This window comes from Etheostoma spectabile, chromosome 7, assembly GCF_008692095.1.
Source record: "Etheostoma spectabile isolate EspeVRDwgs_2016 chromosome 7, UIUC_Espe_1.0, whole genome shotgun sequence".
NCBI lineage: Eukaryota > Metazoa > Chordata > Actinopteri > Perciformes > Percidae > Etheostoma > Etheostoma spectabile.
This window is the reverse complement of record NC_045739.1, coordinates 24,288,933-24,310,446: the sequence shown is the minus strand read 5'-3', so window position 1 is coordinate 24,310,446 and position 21,514 is coordinate 24,288,933. Positions and strand designations below refer to the sequence as shown.

General features: G+C 43.0%; 1 protein-coding gene across 3 annotated transcripts; it reads left to right on the top strand.

Moving 5' to 3' along the window:
• The first annotated feature begins 201 nt into the window (after positions 1 to 201).
• On the top strand, positions 202 to 21,489 carry slc38a5b (solute carrier family 38 member 5b). 3 transcript variants are annotated; one of them, XM_032519847.1, is made up of 17 exons: positions 202 to 599; positions 4,672 to 4,795; positions 5,235 to 5,304; positions 6,075 to 6,190; positions 6,649 to 6,722; positions 7,321 to 7,413; positions 8,718 to 8,799; positions 10,069 to 10,151; positions 10,439 to 10,497; positions 13,718 to 13,834; positions 14,390 to 14,469; positions 16,115 to 16,215; positions 16,352 to 16,476; positions 18,190 to 18,334; positions 19,886 to 19,989; positions 20,988 to 21,096; positions 21,128 to 21,489. In XM_032519847.1, the coding sequence occupies exons 2-16, from the start codon at positions 4,734 to 4,736 to the stop codon at positions 21,090 to 21,092; spliced, it is 1,416 nt and encodes a 471-aa protein (XP_032375738.1). In that variant the 5' UTR covers positions 202 to 599; positions 4,672 to 4,733; the 3' UTR covers positions 21,093 to 21,096; positions 21,128 to 21,489. The 3 variants fall into 3 exon arrangements, with proteins under 3 accessions (XP_032375738.1, XP_032375737.1, XP_032375739.1); XM_032519846.1 differs by having other exon boundaries at positions 20,988 to 21,489; XM_032519848.1 differs by lacking the exon at positions 202 to 599 and adding an exon at positions 966 to 983 and having other exon boundaries at positions 20,988 to 21,489.
• The last annotated feature ends 25 nt before the right edge of the window (positions 21,490 to 21,514 follow it).

Genomic DNA, 21,514 nt, shown 5'->3' with positions numbered 1-21,514 from the left:
AATGCTGGTCCCCACAACTTTAAAGGGCTGTTTGAGGAATAAAACTTGGTTTTAGGATTAGGGTTAGAGTTAGGTTATGGTTAGGCCTAGTGTGAGGGTTAAGGTTAGGCATTTAGCTTTGATGGTTAAGGTTAGGGTAAGGGGCTAGGGAATGCATTATGTCAATGACTGGTCCCCACAAAGATAGTGAGACACACTTGTGTGTGTGTGCAGTGTGAGCATGCCATAAGCGCCAAGTGATTTCCCCACTGAGCAATCCATCACCAGAGCCCTGAGAGAAAGCCACAGTTGCCTTGTTTTCTTTTGTTTTTTTGGAAAGGAAGAGGAGTGTCTCTACATGTGACATCACCAGAAACTTGAAACCGTCATTTTCAGCGAGCAGCCCTCCCAACCGACCGCCTGGCTGACTGGCTGCTCCCCTCTCCCTTAGTCTCTTCCTTCGGCGGGGCTTCAGAAACAGGCCGGTGTCGGTGTCCTCTCCGCCTCGAACTATACCCCTCTGATCCCAAGAACTTCAACACACAGTGCCCCCCCCCCCCCTCCGCCCCCCCATTCCACCTCCACCCCCTGCTTCAGACAGTCAGCCGGGAGACATACCGGTAAGTCACTGCATTCTTCTGGTTGAGCTGGAGCTACCTTACTGCCACGTGGTTCGGCTTTTTGAGGAGGTCTGCACAGGAAAGGGTGACGACCCGCAGCAGTAGCGCAGAGCTTTTGTTACAACAGGCTTGGATTTTAGGTTTTGCCAGTCTCATGTGGTCTAGTTCTTTGCTCAGGTTATGCAGCTGTGCTCCAGATGTGGAGCCAAACAGTGGCAAAGTCAGTTGACATTGTGTGAATGAGTTCATTTGAAGTTGAGTAGTTGTTTTCTTTCTTTGGTGACAGTGAGGTTGCTGGGTTTATATTGTGTCTGTTATTGTTTCTCTTTTGGCCGTTTCAACACATTTTCCTGTCTAGGAATTAACATTTTTAAATGGCCCATGGTGAGTCTTGATGCATAAATTATTCAGATTGTTTTGGGCAAGGGATTTAATGCTTAAACCTCTGGCTCCATTTGCATTTCTCTATTTATTCTGATGACTCTTTGTCTCTCAGGCCTTCTTCAAATCAACAGTAAACAACATCTTTAATATATGAGTTATTAAATGCTGTCATTGTGTGTAAAGTGTTTGCCAATTTGACCTACTACACATTTAATTTAAAAGAATGTACAACTCGGGAAAAATGCACGCAAAAAACATTGTTGGTGTTGAGGTAAACATGGAGATGCTTGACGTCATGCTGTAGGAGAGTAGACTTTAATGTGATGCACGTTAAAAAAACTCAACACATGGACAGGTAACAGTGTTATATAAGCTGCAAATGTACTCTTTCCATGCTTGAGAAATGGGGCAGGGCCTCATTCAGGGACACATTGTACACTTTCCGTTCCCTCGTACCTCACTGTGGCCAGCTCTATATCTGTCCTGGAGGAATCTGGCTCTGTGTAAACACTGCAGTCTGTGTTAAAGTCTTGCATTTTCCTTCTGTAAGCTCATGCAAATACTTCAAAACCCTGTGAATCAATTCAGAAAAGCAGTGTGAACGAGCTGTCCTAACACAGGCCCGAAGCTAGATATACATCTGAACATCTGACTCTCAAATAGAAAAAGAAAATGTCATACTAGACCCAAATGTCAGACTATTCCTTTAGGTTTTCTTTGCCTATTCTCAACAAATAGCATCCATTCAGTTCAGTGTACTCCTTTAAGTTTGGGTGTCTTCAGGGTGACACACCAGCTGTTTTTTTTAATATTCTGAATAGATTTGTTTAAACCGTTATATGGTGTAAAGTGTAATAATTTGCCTGGTTTTTGTTGCATAAATTCTGCTTGGAGATTTGACTCCCAGTGACCCAAAGCACATGCTACAGTACAGAGTCTGAGATGTTTACGTGCGGCTTTGGCCCAAAAAAGCATTGGCAAAGAATCTCTCGAATCTGATTGGTGCACAGGATGGGTGGGTGTACCTGCATCACAACAAGTGGGATAGTAGCAGAAGAGCAGGTGCACGGGACATGGTCCTACGCGGTTATACAGATTCACCAAATATATAAAGCAGATTCAAACGTCTGATACATCTGATGCATCATTCATCCAAACTCAGTTAGAAATCTAACAGCGACAGCTAGCCAATTGGTCATCACACTTATTGAAACATGGAGGGGGGGGGGGGTTGCTCTGTTTCATTTACTTGGAACGTCAACAGAAGTGACCATGCAGAAACTCATAGTGCACCTTTAAATCCTCCTTAAAAACAGGTTTGGTTACCTAAAAACCCTCAATAGTAATAACGTATGATTTATTAGTCCCACAAGGGGAAATTACAATTAACACTAATTGTTATTACACACAGGCCTGAATTACACACACATGCTCAGTATCTATACTTGCACTAAATGTATGGGGATTTGAACCAGCAACCCTCCGGTTCCCAACCCAACTCCCTACAGGCTGAGCTACTGCCCCCCCCCCCGCCCTTTATAAAAGTGGGTTAAAAAATCCACCGGACCGCCTTTTGACGTTTTTTTCTGGTGTTTTTTGACAGTTTTTTTTTTCTTCATTGTTTTGTTTACTTTCCCCAATGTTAAATCAACTTTTTTTTTTTTTTTTTTTTTTTTTAGCTTATTTCGATGTCCCATATTTTCCAAATTTAAAAAAACTTTGAAATTGGGTCAAATCTGACCCGAGGACAACGCGAGGGTAAACCCAACTGTGTCTTTGATTTCCTGTCTGTAAAACGTGAATGCTTTTATTATTGGCAGTGAAGTTCAAGGTGAATGAAGGGAAACTGTCTCTCTGCGTCGGGGTAAATACACACAAGGAGCATGCGTGACGACGACGAATGTCAATGCCTGTGGAACCAGCGCAGTAATGTTTGAGCAGAGAGGTCATTCTCAGCTGTTATCTCAGCCTGCTGGTCCCGAGGTCTACAGGGACGAGATATCCATAACTGTAGCGGTCTACACCTGGCTTCACTCCAGCTGATCTGTAGAGCCACGTTGCTTTTCACTGAGGTTTTGGAAATATTGTGACCCAATAACATAAACCTGATTCTGATGCATGCGTCAAAACATTTTGATTCGACCCGCATATCAATTTAGGTTCCCAAGACTGTAGTTCTTGTCATTTTTGCACGTTTGTGCATTTTCTGAGTTTGGTCAACGTTTTGTAGTTTTTTGTTGAAAAAGTGCTGTCAACATTGGAGCCCGGTTAAAATTACAGTAGATGATTGGAATTCACCTAAGAGCATCTTCCCTTTAGGCCCGAAAGTGAAACAAACATGAACTTAAAGCTGCATTCTCTCTAACGTCCAGCAGGGGAGACTCCTTAAAGCTGCTTCTCTCTAACGTCCAGCAGGAGATCCTTAAAGCTGCATCTCTCTAACGTCACGCAGGGAGACTCCTTAAAGCTGCATTCTCTCTAACGTCCAGCAGGGGGAGACTCCTTAAAGCTGCATTCTCTCTAACGTCCAGCAGGGGGAGACTCCTTAAAGCTGCATTCTCTCTAACGTCCAGCAGGGGGAGACTCCTTAAAGCTGCATTCTCTCTAACGTCCAGCAGGGGGAGACTCCTTAAAGCTGCATTCTCTCTAACGTCCAGCAGGGGGAAACTCCACCAAACAAGTCTGTTTCTATGGAAGTCTATGAGACAATGAGCCTAATTCTCTTGATTTATTACCTCAGTAAACATTTTCATAATGAGTTTATATGAGTTTGTATTGTTTGTGTGTGTGTGTGTGTGTGTGTGCGCCAACCAAGCTAGCTGGCGCTAGCATTAGCTGGTAACTTGAGAGAAAGTCTGACGTTTTTCCACCTGCTCTGTGTTCTGCTGATGATTGTCTCCAGTACCCGGAGGTCTGCGCTTACCCGTCGTTAAAACTCCAGAGGATCTTTAGCGTTTTGCTTAGCGCAGTGCCATAGCAACCATAAACAAAACTGGCTTGAATGCGTCCCCCCCCCCCCCCCCCCCAGCGCTGTAATTTTGTCCCATATGGTCACTTCTGATTTCATAATACCAACATGGTGACGGACAGAACGCCACTGATGCTAACGCTATTTTTCATACGCAGCCTATAGAACATACAACCATGCCATCTCTAGGGCCATGCTGCTAGCTTGCGTGGCTAAAAATAAACATTAGCACCCCCCTCCCCCCCAACATTTTTAACGCCAATATCTACATGACACACATCTAATACTGCAGTTAGAGCTAAAGCAGTTGTAACCAATATACATTTTAATGAGGTCAGTGATATTCAGTCAACATCAAACTATAAATTGTGTAACAGTTTGCATTTACTGTATCTCTTGTTAAGATTGCACAACAACTATCTGGTTACATATATCTTTAAAATCATCTGGTATAGACCTAGTTTTTACTGGAAGAGCATCCTATAATATATAAGACCACACTATAAATCTATTGTGTCCCTTTTCCCTCTCCCCTAATTGTACAATTCCCATATTGGTACGCAAGCCCTGGATAGTACATCCTATGTATGAGATACTATTTATGGCAAAAACCTAAGTTTAAGTTGTACACATGATAGACTGATCACGTGAAATGTCGTATGTATGACGCGTCAATCTAATTTCTAATAAGCTGCTTTTGTTTTGTTTCTTGTTTTTCAGACTTTACCAAAAGCGTGTCTCTCTATCTGACGGAGTAGGTCCGTCCACGTCCCTGATGAAGTATGGAACTGCAGAAGCTATCGAACGGTAATCATCATGAGGACGCGGCGCCTGCAGAGGGAGGGTACGTTTCCTATGTCCCACTAACAGGGACGTTGTAGATCGTCCTCTGGTGGACAGACTATGCAACGCCATCACTAAGAGGGACGTTGTAGAGCGTCCTCTGGTGGACAGACTATGCAACGCCATCACTAACAGGGACGTTGTAGAGCGTCCTCTGGGGGACAGACTATGCAACGCCATCACTAACAGGGACGTTGTAGAGCGTCCTCTGGTGGACAGACTATGCAACGCCATCACTAACAGGGACGTTGTAGAGCGTCCTCTGGTGGACAGACTATGCAACGCCATCACTAACAGGGACGTTGTAGAGCGTCCTCTGGTGGACAGACTATGCAACGCCATCACTAACAGGGACGTTTGTAGAGTGTTGTCAAACATCGCCGATGTGTCTTTGTCCTTAAAGACGGTTAAAGTTGTTTTTGTGTGTGTGGATTTTGCAGAATCCCAGCAGAGGAAGACATGTTCCTGCCACACAAGAGCGACGGATCAAAGAGACCTCAGTTCACAGACGTGAGGACGCTCCACGTGTTCACTCAGAACAATCAACAGCTGTTGTGTTAATATTACATTTCATTACATTTAGCTGACACTGAATCCAAAACTATTTCCAAAAGGTGCAAGAACAGCAAGAATAACATTTTGGCTTCAATTAAGTCAAACTACAAATGTTCCGGGAAACGCCAGAGCAGGGGGAATGAGAGTGGAAAACACCAGAGCAGGGGGAATGAGTGGAAAACACCAGAGAGGAAAACATGAATGAAGGGGACACCAGAGCAGGGGGAATGAGAAGGGGAAACACCAGAGCAGGGGGAATGAGTGGAAAACATCAGAGAGGAAAACATGAATGAGAGGGGGAACACCAGAGCAGGGGGAATGAGAAGGGGAAAACACCAGAGCAGGGGGAATGAGTGGAAAACATCAGAGAGGAAAACATGAATGAGAGGGGGAACACCAGAGCAGGGGGAATGAGAAGGGGAAAACACCAGAGCAGGGGGAATGAGTGGAAAACATCAGAGAGGAAAACATGAATGAGAGGGGGAACACCAGAGCAGGGGGATTGAGAGTGGAAAACACCAGAGCAGGGGGAATGAAAAGGGGAAACCTAGCAAAAGACATTCTTTTTTTAAATAAAAACATAGCGATGTAAATGGAGCCTGATGTCCTTCATTAAAAATGTTGAATGGTCATTTAGTTTTTTCAACCTGGATTGTTTCCAACACTGTTTCTACATCGTGATGAAGACTAGTAACAGGAAGTTAAGAGTCTTGTGTGTTTTCCAGTTTGAGGGTAAAACCTCCTTCGGGATGTCTGTCTTCAACCTCAGCAACGCCATCATGGGCAGCGGCATTCTGGGTCTGTCCTACGCCATGTCCAACACGGGCATCGTCCTCTTCCTGTAAGCCCCCCCCCCCCCCCCCACCCCCTCCCCCTTTGTTGTAACAAAACCTACTCCCTTGCAGACACCTTGGTTTTCACTAAACTAATCAACATGTAGGAGTGACATTTATTTAATGTAAAACAATGAAATTAATTATATTAAATTCAATTTAATACATTTAATACATTTAATACATTTAATTTATTGAATTCATTTAATTAAATACATTTAATTCATAAATTTAATCATTTTAATTCAATTCAATTCATTTGACAGTGACAGTGCACATTAATTAACATTGCTGTAATGCACCAGCATTAGCCGAAAGGCTATTTTTCATCTGTTGTCCCTGGAAAGAGCTTAAAATCGCCTACTGTAAAGTGTGTGTGTGTGGTGTGTGTGGTGGGGGGGGTGGGGGGGGGGGGGGGGGGGTAGATTAATGACATTACTATGATACGTTTTCTTGTGTTTTCCAGGATCCTGCTGACATGCATCGCCGCTCTGTCCTGTTACTCCGTCCACCTGCTGCTACGCAGCGCTGGCGTTGTGGGTGAGGCTTCGTCAAACATGGAAAATATTATCAGACAGTCTCAGAGCGTCAACTTTTCTAAAATACATTCTCTCTTCAGGCAATTTATTGACTGTTGTTTATGATTAGAGCCCAACCGATATATACAGATATTATCTGCCGATATTATCAGCCACATTAGGCATTTCCCGATCTATCGGTATCAATAACGGCCGATACACATTTTATTTGTTAGTGTGTTTTTGTTTAAGTGGCATATGTTAAGTTTGTATTTTTCTACATTTTATTTATCTGAACTTCAACATGTTTTGATGTTCTGACGTGACAATAAAAACTACTTATTATCGTATTATTTTACTCATAAATGGGTACAAATAACTAATGTTAGGGAAATATGTTTGTTTTGTTGCACGTTTCTGGATATTTAACAAAAAAAATGTATCGTCCGATTTATCGGATTTTGAAATAACCCAATATTTGTATCGTATCGGCCTTTAAAACCCTTTATCGCTCGGGCTCTATTTATGATGATATTTTAGGGGGATCCAGATCCAGTTTGGGTCTGTTTTGAGTACTTTTGTACAGGTGTCAGTAGTACTGCGTCTCCGTTATCCTTCAGGCATCCGAGCCTACGAGCAGCTCGGCATGAGAGCGTTTGGTCATCCAGGGAAGATCGTGGCAGGTGTCGTCATCACGCTGCACAACATCGGAGGTAAGACACCGGCTTATTAAATATGGTAATGCTCCGAGGCGGAAGGCAGTACAAAAATATAAATACTGCAGTAAATGTACTATTACTGCAATGAACTTTTAAGTACAAGTAACATTACCTGTATAAAAATCTACTCAGGTAGAAGTCCAAAAAAGCTCATTTAAAATTGACTGAGAGTAAAAGTTACTTTTAGACTTGAAATGGGAGGGGGGGGGGGAGATGACATGCAGCAAGGGGCCGCAGGTCGGAGTTGAACCCGCGGCCGCTGCATTGGTACCCGTGATTACTATGATTTCCTACTGTAAATTAACAGTAGTTTACTGGTGAAGCTGCTTCCAGTACAGTACTGTAAATTCAAATTACAGCTAGTAACTGTATACCTGTTGACAGTAAAATACCTTAATTTTAAAATACAGTATGCTTACTGTAAATCAACAGTAGTTTACTGACGAAGCTGCTGCCAGTATTTTACAGTAAATTCAAATTAGTAACTGTATACCTGTGGACAGTAAAATACCTTAATTTTAAAATACAGTAAACTACTGTTAATGAGCAGTAGTTTTCTGGTGAAACTGCTGCCAATATCTTACTGTAAATTCAAATTACAGTTTGTAACTGTACACCGGTTTACAGTAAAATACCTTAATTTTAAAATACAGTATGCCCACTGTAAATAAACAGTAGTTTACAGGTAAATCTGCTGCCAGTATATTACTATAAATTCAAATAATGCAGTTAGTAACTGTATACCTGTTTACAGTAAAATACCTTCATTTTAAAATACAGTATGCTTACTGTAAATCAACCGCAGTTTACTGACAAAGCTGCTGCCAGTATATTACTGTAAATTTGCGGTGAAAGGTTTTACAGTGAACTTAATTATTTCCTGTAAATGTAGAAATGCAGGATATGGGATTCAAATAGAAAACACGTGTCTGGCGGAGGACCCCCAGATCCCCTGTTTTGGGTCCCTTACACCCTTGGATGGATGTGGATTTTAATGTAGCTAAGTAAAAATACTTCAACTAAAACATACTCACGTTAAAGTAAAATCACAGATTTAAAAGAACTACACTGAAAAGTAGAAGTCCACAAAACGACGACTCAGTTACAGGAACGTGAGTAATTGCAGTTCGGTACTTTCCACCTCTGGTAACGGAGATGTTTGTGTCACGTGACTAGGTTGCCAAGGGAAGCAAAAGGTGCCAAAACATCCCTGTTTTGAGGGAACACGTAAAAACATGTTGCCATGGAAACTAATAACCACTGTTTCTTCAGGCTGTCTCTGTTTTCCTCCCCTGCAGCCATGTCCAGCTACCTGTTCATCGTCAAATCCGAGTTACCGCTGGTCATCCAAGCCTTCCTCGGCCAGACGTCCAGCTCCGAGTGAGTCCCGCTAGCAACTAGAGATCAACAATACGCAAACAAAGCGGCGCACGGCGCTACGGTTATTTGCCCCGGCCCCCCAGGAAGTGCGCCGGGTATTTGAAGCTAATTGACGTAGCGGCAAAATGGTGGAACTACAACTTCTAAAAGACTTTCCCCCACAGACTTACATGGAGAAAGAGACACATTTTAAATCAGTGGATTTGTCTTTTTTTGAGTGTCACAACCGGCGTGATCGTTTAGCCATCACGATGTTTGATCCCCATTCAAGTTAGCAGAGCGCTAAACAGGAAGTAGCCTGTATTTTGGGCTACTGTAGGTGTCACTCCCCGATGTGAGTCAAGTGCAGATGCATGCTCAGATTTAAACGGTTTATGGTATAACTGTCATATTGAAATTTGTAAAATCCGTGAAATAATAAAGTTTTCTTATTACAAACAATAACAGAAGATGGAAATAATTTCATAACCGTAGCTATCTATGGTTGTTTTGATGCTAACGTTAGCTCAAAACACCATTCAACTGACAGCCCTTTGTAGTGTTTGATGCTAACTTGTAGCTAAGCTAGCAGTGAACCAACTTGGTTAAGTAGGTCCATCTTTACTGTGATGACGTTACAGAAGTCGCTCGTTAGCATCTTGGATGCTAACTCCTTGTTGCAAAGTGACGCATGCACGACTCAAATCTGCACTCGACTCACATCGGGCAGTAGGATCCGTAGTGTGTGTGTGTGTGTGTGTGTGTGTGTGTGTGTGTGTGTGTGTGTGTGTGTGTGTGTGTGTGTGTATATATCTCACAAGCCTAGCCTAGATATTTGACTTTCTGCCCTGGGACAAAGTGAAAAATATCATTTTTTTACAACCTTACATGCAGTTTGAACAGCTGTTTTACACCATTTGTGTGTATGCTTAACTGTATGTATGTGTGTGTGTGTCTGTCTGTGCGCGTGTGTGTGTGTGTGTGTCTGTCTGTCTGTGCGCGTGTGTGTGTGTGTGTGTGTCTGTCTGTCTGTGCGCGTGTGTGTGTGTGTGTCTGTCTGTCTGTGCGCGTGTGTGTGTGTCTGTCTGTCTGTGCGCGTGTGTGTGTGTGTGTGTGTGTGTCTGTCTGTCTGTGCGCGTGTGTGTGTGTGTGTGTGTGTCTGTCTGTCTGTGCGTGTGTGTGTGTGTGTGTGTCTGTCTGTCTGTCTGTCTGTGCGTGTGTGTGTGTGTCTGTCTGTCTGTGCGCGCGTGTGTGTGTGTGTGTGTGTGTGTGTGGATCTTCTGCACCTAGCGACTGGTTCATGAATGGAAACTACCTCATCATCATCGTCACTTTGGGCGTCATCCTCCCCCTGGCTCTGATGAAACACCTGGGTAAGTGAGTTGAGGAGGGGGGGTGGTACGCAATCACGGAAGGCTTGCTTCATGTGGATGCGGCAACAGTGTTGTTGTTGTTGTTGTCATTACTCTGAATTCCTCCTGGGGGAGACAGAAACAACACACTGTAGCTTTAAGTTTTGTTTCCTTATTAAATGGTGATTTAATACAACCTTCAAAACGCCAATTAACACTCACCTACAGTGTGTGTGTGTGTGTGTGTGTGTGTGTGTGTGTGTGTTTGTTGTCTTTGTGTCTGAATGTTGTCATCTTGCGTTGTGCAGGGTATCTGGGCTACACCAGCGGCTTCTCCCTCTCCTGCATGGTCTTCTTCCTCTCTGCGGTGAGTCTGGGGGAAGCCACTGTGTATTACACAACATGATACACTGTAAAGTACACACCACAATACACTGTAAAGTACACGGCACAATACACTGTAAAGTACACGGCACAATACACTGTAAAGTACACAGCACGATACACTGTAAAGTACACGGCATGATAAACTGTATAGTTCACGGCATGATAAACTGTATAGTTCACGGCATAATACATTGTAAAGTACACAGCATGATACACTGTAAAGTACACAGCATGATACACTGTAAAGTACACGGCATGAGACACTGTAAAGTACACGGCATGATAAACTGTAAAGTACACGGCATGATAAACTGTAAAGTACACGGCATGATAAACTGTAAAGTTCACAACATGATACATTGTAAAGTACACAGCACGATACACTGTAAAGTACACGGCATGATAAACTGTAAAGTACACGGCATGATAAACTGTATAGTTCACGGCATGATACATTGTAAAGTACACGGCATGATAAACTGTAAAGTACACGGCATGATACACTGTTAAGTACACAGCATGATACACTGTAAAGTTCACGGCATGATAAACTGTATAGTTCACGGCATAATACATTGTAAAGTACACAGCATGATACACTGTAAAGCACACGGCATGATAAACTGTATAGTTCACGGCATGATAAACTGTATAGTTCACGGCACGATACACTGTAAAGTACACGGCATGAGACATTGTAAAGTACACGGCATGATACACTGTAAAGTACACGGCATGAGACATTGTAAAGTACACAGCATGATACACTGTAAAGTACACGGCATGATAAACTGTAAAGTACACGGCATGATAAACTGTATAGTTCACGGCATGATAAACTGTAAAGTACACAGCATGATACACTGTAAAGTACACGGCATGATAAACTGTATAGTTCACGGCACGATACACTGTAAAGTACACGGCACGATACACTGTAAAGTACACGGCATGAGACATTGTAAAGTACACGGCATGATACACTGTAAAGTACACGGCATGAGAATTGTAAAGTACACAGCATGATACACTGTAAAGTACACGGCATGATAAACTGTATAGTTTACGGCATGATAAACTGTAAAGTACACAGCACGATACACTGTAAAGTACACGGCACAATACACTGTAAAGTACACGGCACGATACACTGTAAAGTACACGGCACGAGACATTGTAAAGTACACGGCATGATACACTGTAAAGTACACGGCATGATACATTGTAAAGTACACAGCACGATACACTGTAAAGTACACGGCACGATACACTGTAAAGTACACGGCACGATACACTGTAAAGTACACGGCACGATACACTGTAAAGTACACGGCACGATACACTGTAAAGTACACGGCATGATACACTGTAAAGTACACGGCATGATACACTGTAAAGTAAACGGCATGATACACTGTAAAGTACACGGCATGATACACTGTAAAGTACACAGCATGATACACTGTAAAGTACACGGCATGATAAACTGTAAAGTACATGGCATGATGCACTGTAAAGTACACGGCATGATAAACTGTAAAGTACATGGCATGATGCACTGTAAAGTACACGGCATGATACACTGTAAAGTACACGGCATGATACACTGTAAAGTACACGGCATGATAAACTGTAAAGTACACGGCATGATGCACTGTAAAGTACACGGCATGAGAATTGTAAAGTACACAGCATGATACACTGTAAAGTACACGGCATGATAAACTGTATAGTTTACGGCATGATAAACTGTAAAGTACACAGCACGATACACTGTAAAGTACACGGCACAATACACTGTAAAGTACACGGCACGATACACTGTAAAGTACACGGCATGAGACATTGTAAAGTACACGGCATGATACACTGTAAAGTACACGGCATGATACATTGTAAAGTACACAGCACGATACACTGTAAAGTACACGGCACGATACACTGTAAAGTACACGGCACGATACACTGTAAAGTACACGGCACGATACACTGTAAAGTACACGGCACGATACACTGTAAAGTACACGGCATGATACACTGTAAAGTACACGGCATGATACACTGTAAAGTAAACGGCATGATACACTGTAAAGTACACGGCATGATACACTGTAAAGTACACAGCATGATACACTGTAAAGTACACGGCATGATAAACTGTAAAGTACATGGCATGATGCACTGTAAAGTACACGGCATGATAAACTGTAAAGTACACGGCATGATACACTGTAAAGTACACGGCATGATACACTGTAAAGTACACGGCATGATAAACTGTAAAGTACACGGCATGATGCACTGTAAAGTACACAGCATGATACACTGTAAAGTTTGGTAACAGCTGAATGGATTTAGGAGTGCATTAAATTAAAAGTGAGGTCTTCCTGAAAGAATTTACACTGAGCTACAGTTGAGGTCAAGTTGGCTTGTGGGAAATGTAGGCGCCAGGTTTTGACAAAGAAGACTAATGCATGGAATAAAGGAGTACATTGGGTTGTGTTGGAATATAAAATGTTATATGTGCTTAAACATTGTGTGAGATTTGCATTATTATAATCCCACTAATCAGTCCGAAAACGTCCCAGTTAGATCAGAGAGGCTCCGAAATCAGGGTAGCAGCTATTGCCATGGTTCCGCTACACGTTCTGTGATGCCATGTTCAACTGCTACACTGTGGTGCCCTGCTTCCTCCTGCTACGTCCTGCTCTGCTGTGCCTTGTAATGCTGCACAGCGTCCTGCTATGCCATGAACTACCACAAAGAACTGCTACAAACTACTAATACTTTTTCTATTTTTGTTATTGCCACTCTTCATTCTAACCCCAACCGGCCCGTCAGACACCGCCTACCAAGAGCCTGGGTCTGACCGAGGTTTCTGCCTAAAAGGAAGTTTTTCCTCGCCACTATCGCACTGTTGCTTGCTCTGGAGGAAACTAGAACTGTTGGGTCCTTGTAAATTCCGGAGTGTGGTCTATCTGTAAAGTGTCTTGAGATAATTCTTGTTATGAATTGATACTATAAATAAAATTGAATTGAATTGAATTGAATTGAAACACCCTAAAAATATTCTTTACGGTCCCCGAGAGAACCGAGTAGACCTGCCTTTATACACCGTCCACATTTTCTTTAAAACTTTCCATTTTCAGGGTGAAGTTGGACGTTTTTTGGGGTCTAACTGTGTTTCTCTGTCTCATCAGGTCATCTATAAGAAATTCAACATCGCTTGTCCTCTGGAAGTGTTCGGCAACTACTCGGTGACCACGGACGTCTCAGAGGACACGTGTGCTGTCAAATACCTCACCGTCAACCAAGAGGTACACACACACACACACACACACACGCACACACACACATACACACACACACACACACACACACACACACACACACACACACACACACACACACACACACACACACACACACTCGTGTCTTGTCTTGGACTCAAACCTCTTTGGACTTGACTAGTCCTGGTCTTGGACTCGACTAAGGTGGTCTTGGACTTGTCTTGGACTCAACTAGTCCTGGTCTTGGACTTGTCTTGGACTCGACTAAGGTGGTCTTGGACTTGTCTTGGACTCGACTAGTCCTGGTCTTGGACTTATCTTGGACTCGACTAAGGTGGTCTTGACTACAACCCTGTAACAAGCGATATCTGTTATCAGAATAACTGGCGATGAATGTAATAGTGGATCATCTTTGCAGCTCTAGTCTGTTGGTGGGTCTAGAGCTCTAGAGGGTTGGGGTGGGCTCTGAACCCACGTGGGGTCAGGAACTATTTTCGGGTCCATCATGTTACACACAGCTGGACACGGGGAGTTTACGAGCTTCCTGGAAAACATTCAGCTTCTCTGCTTCCTGATTTGCAGACGGCGTACACCATCCCCATCCTGGCATTTGCTTTTGTGTGTCACCCTGAAGTTCTGCCCATCTACACTGAACTCAGCAAGTAAGATGTACACGTTATATTAAACATACAGAACACGTTTATAATTCCACTGGTCCAGTTGAACACGGCCACGCATCACACAGATGTCCTTTTAACATTTATTACTACAAAGAAAATAAACACATAAAATACAATGAGTCAAATATACTTCTTTCAGTCATTTTACAGTCTCTCAAACATGTTTCCTTAACTAGACGGGCCCCATAATGTTAGCGTCACAACAGCACTTGATATCTGAACGCCCATTCAGCCCAATAAACGCCAAAGTCTTGTCTTCAGTTTAAACTTTTACTCATGTTTCTACGTTAAGGTATGGCAACACAGCATGGTCCCAAAGAGGGGGCGTTTGGAGCGATGTTGAGCGATTTCCCGAACTTTTCCCATTCAAGTCTATGAGAAATCTTTCGCCGTTTTTTTCCAATTTCATGAAAACCGCGTGGCAAATCTCTTAGAAAAGTCATAGCACACCATTCCCGATCATTACACACATTTCGATGTATTTTGTGTGCGCGTGTTGGCAACGCTCCGGGACTAGTAGTGGGACAAAAATCTGGCGGAAGAACAATAATAAGTGTGGGCAATAATCGTCATTGCACCGATTGCTGCTATTGCAGCACATTGGCACACTGAATAAAAACATAAAATACAATGAGTCACATCTACTTCTTTCAGTCATTTTACAGTCTCTTAAACATGTTCCCTTAATTAGACGGGCCCCGCGATGTTAGCGCCACAACAGCACGGAAAGTGCATTAAATACAAAGAAATCACGACAAATATTAAACAAATTTAACAAGGCTGAAATACAAAAGCACAATTACCGTGTGCAAAATCTTAGTTTGAGCCCGTACATTTTGCCTCTGCAGCCACATTGACTCTCCCTGGAGACCTTTTTTTACCCACAATGCAACAGGTGTGGCCTTCACTAAACTCATCTGGTCATTTGACCTTTTGACTTCAACATAAAAATATTGCATTTGCAATAAAGAACAAAATGTAAACAAAATATTTTTAATGTAAATGTAAATGTGCTGTATTTATATAGCGCTTTTCCAGTCTTAACAACATATTAATGTGAAATATTTTTGCGCAATTTTAAATCAAACGTCCCTTTTTAAACGTATTTATTATGCATTTTTAAGGTTTTTAATTACCGTATGAATTCACACACTAATGGAATATGGACTAACATCTGAACAACAGAGATTTTGTTATCTCAGAAAACTGCACTTCAACCCTTGTGTTGTCTTCCTGTCAACAATGGTCACTTTTTTTCAACATTATTGTCGCTTTTTCCGACATTTGTGTCACTTTTTCAATGTTGTGGGTGCCTTTTTTTGATGTTTTTTCCAAAGATTTTTTTATATTTTTAATGCTGTTGATTTTCAGCGCTTATTTCGGTGGCCCATTTTTTGTGACAAAGACAGTCAATTTGACCCAAGGACAACATGAGGGTGTGAATGTGACTGTCATTGTTTTTGTAGTGCTGCCTTTTAGATTTAATTCAGTGTTCAATTTGTTCAAAAAAAGAATATATTTTTTTTAAATTAAACAGCGTTATTGAAGATCACATATTTTCCTTAGTATCCTGTAGCCATAGTGTACTGTATAGCTTAAAAATATCTGCTTTCTTCTCCTCCTACAGCCCAACAAAGAGAAGAATGCAAAATATCGGCAACGTCTCCATCCTGGGAATGTTCATCATGTACTTCCTCACCGCCACATTTGGCTACCTGACCTTCTACGGTGAGCCGACGTCTCCTCAAGTCCTCGGCCTAATGATGTGAGGCGTCACAGGTTATATCTGTGTGTGTGTGTGTGTGTGGTGTGTGTGTGTGTGTGTGTGGGGTGTGTGTGTGTGTGTGGTGGTGTGTGTGTGTAGGGAACACCGAAGCAGAGCTGCTCCATACCTACAGCAAGGTGGACCCCCTGGACACTCTGATCCTGTGTGTTCGCCTGGCGGTCCTGGTGGCCGTCACTCTGACTGTACCCGTGGTCCTGTTTCCTGTGAGAACACACACACCACACACACACACACAAAACACACACACACACCACACACACACACACACCACAACACACACACAAAATACAAAGTAAAGTGGGAAGGATTCAGTAAATAAGGGTCCAGCACCAACATGCAAAACCATAGACTGTATAAATAGCGGGCGTAGCATCCATGATGCACCGCCATTTTGAAGCCTTGAGTTTGGCGAGTTTGTTGTCGCCATCTTGTTTTTTTGACAAGAGGGGGGGGGAGCTGGGGAGGATGAGGAGCCCTAGATAGTGCGTTGTGCCCTTCTGAAGCGACTCCTTCATCTGCATGTACGCCAGAACAAAGAAATCTGCAGAAATTCCCTCAAGTTACAAGCTAACGCTATCGCTAGCTAGCTAGCTCTGTTGGCAGAAAGCTGAACAAGACATTTCTAGGTGACCAAAATGTTCCGGTTTACTTTACGCTGAAGTGAAAACTAACAGTGAGACGGTCAAAGTTCAAGATAAAAACACAGACAACAGCCAAAAACAAGTCGAGGTCTGTTTTAATGTCCACAGTAGTAAGGGGACCAGATCTCTCAGACAAAATCCGGGGACATTTTCAGCTCAGAAGCGTATTTACCTCCAAAACACGTCATGTTTTTATTTTTGTAAAACTCAAAACGGGAACACTAGACCTAGAGCTGTTCTCATTAGGGCCCCCCCCCCCCCGCCCATCCCCCAAAGGTCTGATCCTGAATCACCCCTGCTCGCTTTGCTTCTGACAGACTCAGATTAATATTAAGTGTAAATATAAGTGTCTGACAACATTATGGAAAGGATTTCTAAGGAGGACGACCTTTCTCTTAAAGATTAAGATCCTTTTTAACCCTTGTGTTGTCTTCCCGTCAAAATCTTTATCGATGTTTTTAACTTTTTCTTACATTTTTGCCACTTTTTTTCAATGTTTGTCACTGTTTTTGACGTTTTGATCACTACGTAACACTGACTTATTAATTTAAGTTTACAGTTAATTTTGGAATTTATGGTCAATAAACCTCATTTATAGGAAATTATACCTAATGTTTGAGTTAGAAAAGCAGAATTTAGGAATAAATGAGACTAAAATTAAAGGAATGGATGTTAAATGCTATAAAACTTGAATAAGACGCCCCAAAATTAATGAAAGTAGAGATTTGTACTTGCCAAAGAGCGTTGGAATCAATCATGTTATTTTGGGGAATTAAAAAGAACATTGATATAGGACAACGGGTCAATTTGACCCGAGGACAACATGAGGGTTAAAACATAAAAGTCTGCAAAAGTTGCGTTTGCTAAACCCACCAGACTCCATGTAAATAATCAGTAATTTTAGCATCGTAAAACACAGCTTTCTAAAACATCTCTGAGCAGCGGAGGCTCCGGCTGTCTGGAGCGACTATCGGCTCCGTTTGGTCAGAGTTTTCTTTCTTTCCTTCCAATTTCGGGTCTGTCAGTCACGGTGAAAACAGGGGACATTTCCGGGGACAGATCCAGCCGGGGACAGGTCACCAAAACCGGGGACGTCTGGTCACCCTAACAGTGTTAGCATGGTTAGCGTCATTAAGCCTCAACTGTGTTGAACACAGACACAGAAGTTGAGGATTGTTAACACACAGGTCTTCTGCATTGACTGGTTGTATGTTTCCTGGACTCTGTGTGAAAACGGAGCAGCAGTACGTGTCCTTACGTCTGGGTTTCTGTCAGATCCGGCGAGCCCTCCTGCAGCTGCTGTTTCCAGGGAAACCCTTCCACTGGCTGCGTCACATCGCCATCGCCCTGTGTCTGCTGTCCGTTGTCAACCTGCTGGTCATCCTCGTCCCTAACATCCGGGACATCTTCGGCATCACAGGTGGGACATTAGACTTTGGAAGCATGAGGACGAAAAGAGGACTAAAAAGATCTAGCCAAATAAAAATGAACTCTGACTTCTGTACAATAAGGGGACCAGATTTCTCAGACAAAATCCGGGGACATTTTCAGCTCAGAAGCGTTTATACCTCCAAAACACGTCATGCTTTTATTTTTGTAAAACTGAAAACGGGGACACTAGACCTAGAGCTGTTCTCATTAGGGTCTGAGTCTCACCCCCAAAGGTCTGATCCTAGACCCACCCCCTGCTGCTACTTCATAGTCCACTCCACTACACCTCAGAGGGGAATGTTTCAAGATAAAAAGTCCTAATATTTCAAGATAAAAAGTCCTAATATTTCAAGATAAAAAGTCCTAATATTTCAAGATAAAAAGTCCTAATATTTCATAATGTTGTCATGTTTACTGAACTACATTTTGCTTTATTGCTTCAGGCTTGTTTCTGCAGCAGCTCCTTGAGAATCAGATACAATAAAAACTGTTGAGGACATATTTTCCTTTGACATCGCTGCAGTATTAAACGAGATCGCTGCAGTCGGCAGCAGAGAAACAAGCTGCGATGGAAGTTAACGGGATAATTGTCCAACTTGTATTTAGGTTCATTAAAGAGCTCGTTTTGCTGCCGACAGACTCAGATTAATATTCTAAGTGTCTGACAACATCATGGAAAGGATTTCTAAGGAGGTCGATCTTTCTGTTAAAGATTAAGATCCGTTTTAAAACCTAAAAGTCCGCAAAATTGCGTTGGCTAAACCCACCAGACTCCATGTAAATAATCAGTGATTTTAGCATCGTAAAACACGGCTTTCTAAAACCTCTCTGAGCTCCGCTGGCTCTGGCTGTCTGGAGCCCACGGGTGTAGGGTGTGCGATTATCGGCTGCGTTTTGAGGTTCTGGTTCTGGTTCTGTTGCCAGTTCGTTGCTGGTTCTACTCCAGTTCTCTAAGAACCAGCTGGATCTTCCCCAGCCTGAGAGCCAGCAGACCGTTGGTTTCTTCGACAGGCCACGGTGGTTCTGGTTTCCTCCCCAGACCACGGTGGTTCTGGTTTCCTCCCCAGACCACGGTGGTTCTGGTTTCCCCCCCAGACCACGGTGGTTCTGGTTTCCCCCCCAGACCACGGTGGTTCTGGTTTTCCATCCATGTCCAAAGCTAACATCAACATCTCTCTATGGTTAACAGCTGACCGGGGTTTTCAAAATGGCCGCCAGAAGTTTTTGTTTTCTAACGCCATGATAACCCCCCCCCCCCCCCAGCACCTGACGTACCCGGTTCTTATCTCTAGACCAGTGCTATGTTGGTGCTGAGTTGGAACCTGTTTTCTTGGCCAGAACCAGGTTTATTTGTGTGGAAAAGCAAAGAACTGGTTCAATATTTGGCCCCGACTCTGAACCCGCACCAGAACCGCCTTGGTGGAGGAGACATATACAGTGGCCACAATACTGGATTTTATTCTGGGGTCTGATTCGTTACAACCAGCAGCTTTCTCTGAGATAAATTCAGTTTTTACAATGACATGATGTGTGTGTCTAGGGGCCACCACCGCTCCCAGTCTGATCTTCATCCTGCCTGGACTCTTCTACATTCGCATTGTCCCCACGGACCAGGAACCCATGAACTCCAGACCAAAGATCCAGGTTCCTATTTTCCTATCCAAGATCCTATTTTATATAGACCTTAGTGGTCCCCTAATACTGTATCTGAAGTCTCTTTTATATAGACCTTAGTGGTCCCTAATCCTGTATCTGAAGTCTCTTTATATAGACCTTAGTGGTCCCTAATCCTGTATCTGAAGTCTCTTTATATAGACCTTAGTGGTCCCCTAATACTGTATCTGAAGTCTCTTTTATATAGACCTTAGTGGTCCCCTAATACTGTATCTGAAGTCTCTTTTATATAGACCTTAGTGGTCCCTAATACTGTATCTGTAGTCTCTTTATATAGACCTTAGTGGTCCCCTAATACTGTATCTGAAGTCTCTTTTATATAGACATTAGTTGTCCCTAATACTGTATCTGAAGTCTCTTTTATATAGACCTTAGTGGTCCCTAATACTGTATCTGAAGTCTCTTTTATATAGACCTTAGTGGTCCCCTAATACTGTATCTGAAGTCTCTTTTATATAGACCTTAGTGGTCCCTAATACTGTATCTGTAGTCTCTTTATATAGACCTTAGTGGTCCCCTAATACTGTATCTGAAGTCTCTTTTATATAGACATTAGTTGTCCCTAATACTGTATCTGAAGTCTCTTTTATATAGACCTTAGTGGTCCCTAATACTGTATCTGAAGTCTCTTTATATAGACCTTAGTGGTCCCCTAATACTGTATCTGAAGTCTCTTTTATATAGACATTAGTGATCCCCTAATACTGTAGCTGAAGCCTCTTTTATATAGACCTTAGTGGTCCCTAATACTGTATCTGAAGTCTCTTTATATAGACCTTAGTGGTCCCCTAATACTGTATCTGAAGTCTCTTTTATATAGACCTTAGTGGTCCCTAATACTGTATCTGAAGTCTCTTTTATATAGACCTTAGTGGTCCCTAATACTGTATCTGAAGTCTCTTTTGTACCTTTAAGTTTGGGACTAAGTGATTCTAAGTGACGTATCTTCTGTTTTTGGGGGGTTGCAGGCTGCGTGTTTTACAGCACTGGGTTTCATTTTCATGTCCATGAGCCTGACGTTCATCGGGATCGACTGGATGACGGGAGAAAAGCGAAATCTTGGCGGCCATTAAAGCAGCCCCCCCCCCCCTCAAGCCCGACACGCCCCCCCCAAGCCCGACAGCCCCCCCCCAAGCCCTCCGCGACCATCCACACCCTCCGCACGGGGGAAGCAACCTTTCTGCTGGAAGGCTCGGGGATCGGGACAATCCATTCCTCCGGAGGGATGAGGGGAGCCTGACTTGTCCCCCCCCCACCCCCGCCCCCACAGCAGCACCAGGACCCATCACCGCTGGTTTGGTTCTCCATGAGGAACCGATGGACACGTTGACCTCTGCAGACCCTCGACCATTAAAAGATATTTGAAGCTAAATGTGGCGTCGATTTACAGGGTTTCTCACGTTTTCAGACCCAGGATCATTTATCCAATGAAAGAAAACTCACAGACCATCTAACTGCCAAAATACCCCCCAAAACCAAGAGGCCTCTTACTTCC